This window comes from Physeter macrocephalus, chromosome 17 (assembly GCF_002837175.3).
Source record: "Physeter macrocephalus isolate SW-GA chromosome 17, ASM283717v5, whole genome shotgun sequence".
NCBI classification, from domain to species: Eukaryota; Metazoa; Chordata; class Mammalia; order Artiodactyla; family Physeteridae; genus Physeter; species Physeter macrocephalus.
The window spans coordinates 53,839,759-53,846,649 of record NC_041230.1 but is presented as its reverse complement, the minus strand read 5'-3'; the positions used below and the strand labels follow the sequence as shown (position 1 = coordinate 53,846,649).

General features: G+C 51.3%; 1 protein-coding gene across 1 annotated transcript in view; it reads left to right on the top strand.

Annotated features, from left to right (window-relative positions):
• Positions 1-40: 40 nt before the first annotated feature.
• Positions 41-6,891, top strand: part of ZCCHC14 (zinc finger CCHC-type containing 14) — a 60,613-nt gene continuing 53,762 nt past the window's right edge. Inside the window, exon 1 of the mRNA XM_024124888.3 lies at positions 41-655. Coding sequence (XP_023980656.2) covers positions 83-655 — 573 coding nt within the window. The 5' untranslated portion in view covers positions 41-82. The remainder of the gene's footprint in view (positions 656-6,891) is intronic.

Here is a 6,891-nt window from a genome sequence, read left to right as displayed (position 1 = left end):
CGCCCGCCCGCGCCCCCGGCCCCGGCCCCGGCCCCGGGCGGCGGCCCCCGGCCCCGCGTGGCGGCGCGGCGCGGGCGGCAGCATGGTGGAGAAGCGCTGCCCGCTGCAGAGGGACGGCGTGTACCGCTGGTTCTCGGAGCTGCCGTCGCCGCAGCGCGTGGAGTTCCTGTGCGGCCTTCTGGACCTGTGCATCCCGCTCGAGCTGCGCTTCCTCGGCTCGTGCCTCGAGGACCTGGCCCGCAAGGACTACCACTCGCTGCGCGACTCGGAGATCAAGGCCAACAACCCGGCCGACCTGGGCAGCCTCACCAACCTGACAGACGAGGTGGTGCGCAGCAAACTGCTCGTGTCGCTGGCGCTGCTGGGCTCGGAGCAGCGCGAGGCGGCGGGCGTGCTCTACCGCACGCTCACGCACATCGACTCCATCATCCACAACTACGGGCTGCAGCTCAACGAGGGCCGCACGGGCGATGAGTTCCTGCTGCTCTTCACCATGGCCTCCAACCACCCGGCCTTCAGCTTCCACCAGAAGCAGGTGCTGCGCCAGGAGCTCACGCAGATCCAGAGCAGCCTGAGCGGCGGCAGCGGCGGCGGCGGCGGCGGCGGGGGCCCCGGGGGCAAGAGCGCGCTGCCCACATGCCCGGCCTGCCACAAGGTGCGTGCCCGCGCCCCAAGACCCCGTCGGAGCCCCAAACCTCACACCTCGCTCCCCAAACCCCCAGTGGCACCCCACATCACCGCAAACCCCTACCCGCACCCCAGGCTTCCGCCCCACCGTCTCCTCACCACCCCAAGCTTCCACTCCGCACTTCACTCCGTGTCCCACGCCTCCCTCCTGCACTTCAGACCTCACCCTCACCTCAACCCCCATTCCCTCCTCGCCCTCCAAACCCGCACCTCTAGACCCCGCCCAGCACCCCACGGCCCCTGGGGCCCATTGCACCCGCCTTGCTCGGGGCCTGGGGGAGGGGGCTCCGGGACTGGGGAAGGACGCCCCGGGCAGAGTTCGCGGCCCGCCGGGCCTTCGGTACACGTCTTCCGCGGGAAGCTGGAAGCGCGATAAGGCCTTTGTCCCCTTCATAGGGCTCTTGGGCGACAGATAACCGTTACACATTGTGTCCTCTTGGTTTCTCCAAATCTGGTGTTTATTATCAGAAAAGGAAGCCGCTAGTGAGGTGGAGATTAGAAGGCGCTGTAACGATAGGAGACGTTCGCGGGGTGCTGTGCTGGGGCTCCCGCGGCCTAGGTGTCCATTTCCCGGGAGTGGTGGGGTCGGCGTCGCCCCGAGGAGGTTAGGGTCGGCGTGGGCCGCAGGCCGCCATGGGCCGCAGGCCGCCGTGTGCACGTGTGTCAGTGTGTACGTGTACGTGAGTACACGTCTGCTTGAGTGTATGCATTGTGTGTATACGTGTGTGCGCGTGTATATATGTGTATAGAGTGTATATGTGTATTTCTGAATGTGTACGTGTGTCTGTATTTATATTGTGTGTAAGAACCGGGCTGTTGTAACAGACAGAAAAGCAGGTTTGGAGCCTTCAACGCATGTGAAACAGTTACTTCTCCGTGACCCGCCTTCCTTTTTAGAAACAAATCCTAGGCTGGTTGAGAGTCCGACTAGGATTAGTTAAAAGATCTCCTGTCTCCAAATTAAACAGGAAGGGCAGAGTGGTCATTCAGTTAGAAATGTGAACTTTTGTCTAAATGTTTAAAAACTATGTAAACACGAAGCATTTGGGGCTCAAACGTCTTTCTAACAGCCCCCTGGGACCCTGTGCCAGAATTGTGCTCCAAGCAAAAGGATTTATCTTTGACCACGTGTGTTGTGTGTTTTGGGATTAAAACTGACTTTCTTTGGGAAGTAAAAGATTGCAGTCATACCAGTACTCTAAGTGCTTTTTGATAGTGTCTGCGCTGTCTGAAACTAAAGCTTTGTTTCTCTGGTTTGCTAGTGGTGGTTTTTAAGCTCTTTCAACTGTGGATTGTGGCTTTTAATGATTTCCTTTGAGACGTGGTTGTGATACCTACATTGGTTGTTTTTTTGTTTTTTTTTTTAGCTGCGTTGGGTCTTCGTTGCTGCGCGCGGGCTTTCTCTAGTTGCGGCGAGCGGGGGCTACTCTTCCTTGCGGTACACGTGCTTCTCATTGCGGTGTCTTGTTGCGGAGCACGGGCTCTAGGCGTGCGGGCTTCAGTAGTTGTGGCACACAGGCTCAGTAGTTGTGGCTCACAGGCTCTAGAGTGCAGGCTCAGTAGTTGTGGTGCACGGGCTTAGTTGCTCCACGGCATGTGGGATCTTCCCAGACCAGGGCTCGAACCCGTGTCCCCTGCATTGGCAGGCGGATTCTTAAACACTCTGCCACCAGGGAAGCCCCCCCTACATTGGTTTTTAACTTGTCGTATCTTTTTTGAGATATGAACCACCTCTGAGACTTTGGTTTCCTTTTTTAAGCGTGTGTTCAAATCCCATCCTAAAAATGTTTTTCCAGCTACAACAGAGGGAAAGCAGGGTCCTATAAAATGTGGTTGTCCATAGGGCACTCAGTAGGCTCTGGGGTGCTGGTGTTCATGGGGTTTCAGTCCCTGGTGGCCAGTTTCATGAGCTCTCAGTCCTCTGTTCGTGTTCGTGTTAGTAAACACTGATAGTGTCTGTGGCTGTTTACACCAGTCATATTCACCTCTTGAAGGGGATTCCTTTGTGTATACAGAAGCATCACTTTATAAAAGCAGAAGATGGCGATTATTTTGGCGGGGCAGCTAGCTAAAGCTAGAACAAAAATACCTTTTATAAGAGAGACTTTTTGTTAAGCCAGAAACCCCTTTGATGAGATGCAGGGGCTCGGAATTGACCAGCTGTGTGACCTTGGCCAGAATCCTCTCTCCTCCTGGTTTTCCCTTTTGGGGTGGAAGGCAGGTTACCTGTCTCATGGGCTCCTTTGGAGGGTTCCATGAGGTCCCATGTGAAGCGCCCAGGAGATGTTCTGTGAGTGCTCTCTTGGCCTTGTCCTCTCTGGCTTTCCATAGAGGAGCGCTGACTTTTGTTTTGGCTGCAGCGCTGGACTTGTAGGATCTTAGTTCCCAGACCAGGGATGGAACCCTGGCCCCTGACAGTGAGAACGCCAAGTCCTAACCACTGGACCACCAGGAAATTCCCTAGGAGTACTAACTTAAGCAAGGCACGTTGTCAGGGAGTGAAATATTTGTTTTGGAGTTTGGGTGTTTTCTAAGTTGATTTTTGAATACGTAGTTACTTGGAGCTGGCTTTTGTTGTTGTTGTTTGTTCATCCGTGGGAAATTGGAGAATTTTGACTGACATTTAATAATGAGGTTATAATGAGTAACCTTGGGGCCATTGCTTCCATGTTTCAGAAACAATCATGGTGTCTAGTTTTTTTTTTTTTAATAAATTTATTTTATTTTATTATTTACTTTTGGCCTCATTGGGTCTTTGCTGCTGCGCGCGGGCGTTCTCTAGTTGCAGCGAGCGGGTGCTACTCTTCGTTGCGGTGCACAGGCTTCTCATTGTAGTGGCTTCTCTTGTGGCAGAGCATGGGCTCTGGGCACGTGGGCTTCAGTAGTTGTGGCACACGGGCTCAATAGTTGTGGCTCGCGGGCTCTAGAGTGCAGGCTCAGTAGTTGTGGCACACAGGCTTAGTTGCTCCACAGTGGGATCTTCCTGGACCAGGACTCGAACCTGTGTTTCTTTCATTGGCAGGTGGATTCTTAACCACTGCGCCACCGGGGAAGCCCATGGTGTCTAGTTTTACCTGGTACATCCCCTGTGTCACTGCTGAACTTAACTTCACTCATATTCATTTAACTTTCTGTTCCTTTGCTGCTTTCACATCTATGCCTGACACTGATACACAAGTCCTATGATATCTAACAAGTAAGCCTTTTGCCTTGTTAGTATCCCTAAATCTAATATTTAGTGCAGTCCTGAAAAAGCAGCCCCTTAAAGCTCTGTTTGCGTTTCTTTTGTAAGACGTTGTATTTTGTTTTGTACTCTTTGAGCTTAGAGACTTTGTGTTTATGTTTTAGAGATAAAGATGTTGATTGTTTTTTATTTTTTATCCTATTTAAAGGGACATACTTCTTGTAAGTAAATTTTCTGATACAGTCAGTATTTGCAATTCCTTCTCCAAAGTCTCACTGGGTTATTTTAAAATTCTTCTTGCTCCAGGGACTTGTAGAAGAAGTTTAAAAGCGTGAAGAATGTAAAATAGACGTTTTTCCTTTCAGAAAGGAAGGTGTTCATAGGCTGGAGGCAGAGTGGGCGGCTTCACTGCGCCCGGTCGCTCGGCGCTGCAGATGTGCGGTGCGAAAAACTGCCGTTCCATTTTGTTTAATTATAAAGCCATCGTTTGGGGAAAAGTTTACATTTATCCTTTGCCATCTTTTCTCTGTATAAGTGATAAAGTGCTGTGGCATATGCTTATTTATTTATTGAGATTTAATTCGTATATCATGAAATTCACTCCTCTAAAGTGTATAATTCAGTGGTTTCTAGTATTTTCACAGAGTTGTGCAGCCATCACCACTGTCTGATTCCAGAACATTTTCATCACCCCTAAAAGAAACCTGTACCTATTTGCAGTCACTTCCCATTCACCCTCCCCCAGCCGCGACAACCACTAATCTGCTTTCTGTCTGTGGATTTGCCTGTTACGGGCATTTCATGTAAATGGGATCACACACTAGGTGGCCTTTTGTGGTTGGCTGCTTTTACTCAGCATACTGTTCTCAAGGTTCACTCATGTTCTGTGTAGCCTGTGTCAGCACTTCACTCCTTTCAGGTTGAATGATTTCTGTTGTGTGGCTCTGCCCCGTTTTGTCTGTCCATCCGTCAGTTGATGGGTTTGTGAGTTGTCTCCGGTGCTTTTGCTTCTAGGCTTTCTCACTCACGGCTAGTAGGCTCGTGTCTTAACGCCTTCCGCCTAACACGTGCTCAGTCGTCTCCGGAGTGTCGCGCACACGGCCATCTGGAGGGACCTGGCTCTCACGGTGAGAGTCCACCAGGCGGGTTGCTGGGCGTCGGCGCAGCGCCCGGCAGGTCTGTCCCTGGGCTCCCAGAGGAACTGCAGTGAGAGGTGGCAGAGGCCACTCTGCTCTCAGGACTGATGGTCAGCTCTGTGGTCACGCTGTGAGCAGGGGAGCTGTGAGCCCCTCCTGCCCTTGCGTTCCGGAATCCTCGTGATCAGGATCCTCACGGACCTACTTCGAGAGGGTGTCGAAACTGGTTTTAAAGTGCTTAGTGCGGGAGTGCGGTGGGTGGTGGCCCTCTGGGTGTGTGTCCTGTGGTACAGCTCCGGAGTCCTCCTGTGTGGGCTGAGTGCCCGAGAAACTTGGAGTCCACGCAGATACGGTGAACAAACCTGCTAATAATCTCTCGCCCAAGGCAGGCGAGAGCTTGCTTTGTCTCATTGCTTTTCGTAAGCTGTTGGAAATTGTCGCAGTTCAGAGGTGAGACACCTGGTAGTTTGCCCTGTGCAGTAGAAATGGCTTCCTCTGGTTTCTCCTTTAACCCTAAACCCTGGACTGTTGGAGCTGAAAGTAGTCTGAAACCACAAGAAGGGACTTTGCCTGGAGCTGCTTTTGTTCCCACTCAGGTTAAAGGAAGAGCTGTGCCTGGAAGACCAGTGCGGCTCCCTGTTCACACTTGTTCCAGGCAGCTGAGGTCCAAGGTCACCAGTCTCCAAGCAAGTCTGGCTTCCTTCATCACACTGCAGGAGAGGGTGTCCTGAGATAGATTGGATTTTTTTTTTTTTGGCCAGCTTTTATGGTCCCAAAGAGTGTCCTCTTTTTGTAGTGACGTACATGATAAGGAATTGAGACATCCTGGGGTACAGTTTTTGTTTTGTTTTGTTTTGCATTACGCGGGCCTCTCACCGCTGTGGCCTCTCCCGTTGCGGAGCACAGGCTCCGGACGCGCAGGCTCAGCGGCCATGGCTCACGGGCCCAGCCGCTCTGCGCCATGTGGCATCTTCCCGGGCCGGGGCACGAACCCGTGTCCCCTCCATCGGCAGGCGGACTCTCAACCACTGCGCCGCCAGGGAAGCCCTGGGGTACAGTTTTAATTGCTTTTCTGCTGCTGGTATATTCATTGAAAATGAAAACCCCTCACCTCTCCTTGGAGTCGCAGTCCTGCTGTTTTTCTCCTGTATAATGGCTCAGGTTATGTGGCACTTGAATTACTGTCTTTTGTCCTCAGGTTAATTTAAGGCTATGTACTTTGACACGAGCTAGTTCGCATTTGCTTTATTTAACTCAGCAAACATTTTTGAGTTCCTATTCCACATGTGTCCTGGAGTATGGTTGTAGAAGGTGGAAGTTTCATGTCATGTTGGGGTGTGATGAGCGCTGGGGCAGCCTTACTGATGCCAGTTAGAACGTAACTGCAGATTAACTTCAACGTTCGCCTGCTTTCTGCAGTTTTTGAAGTTCATTGTTTCCTTAGGCTTTATTTTACCCATTTTTCTTCTCAGTCCTGTATACTTTATTTACCTTCCTTTTGGATTGAGGACATTTTGGATTAATATACATATTTTCCCAAAAAATTCACTTATGAGTATTACAACTCGAAAGGAAGCTAGGAGAAGGGACCCGAGCTGGTACATCCTTTCTGTTTGCTAAATTGTTGACTGCTGACCTCCTTAGAGACTGTTAGTAAATCAAAGGAAAAATTTTATAACATCTAGGAAAAATAATCTCTACTTCAGTGTTCTTTATATTTTTTCCTGCCTTAGATGGATTGGATTTTAGAAAAAAAGATCCTTTGGATATCTTTTTTTTTTTTTGCCGTACGCGGGCCTCTCACTGTTGTGGCCTCTCCCGTTGCGGAGCACAGGCTCCGGACGCGCAGGCTCAGCGGCCATGGCTCACGGGCCCAGCCGCTCC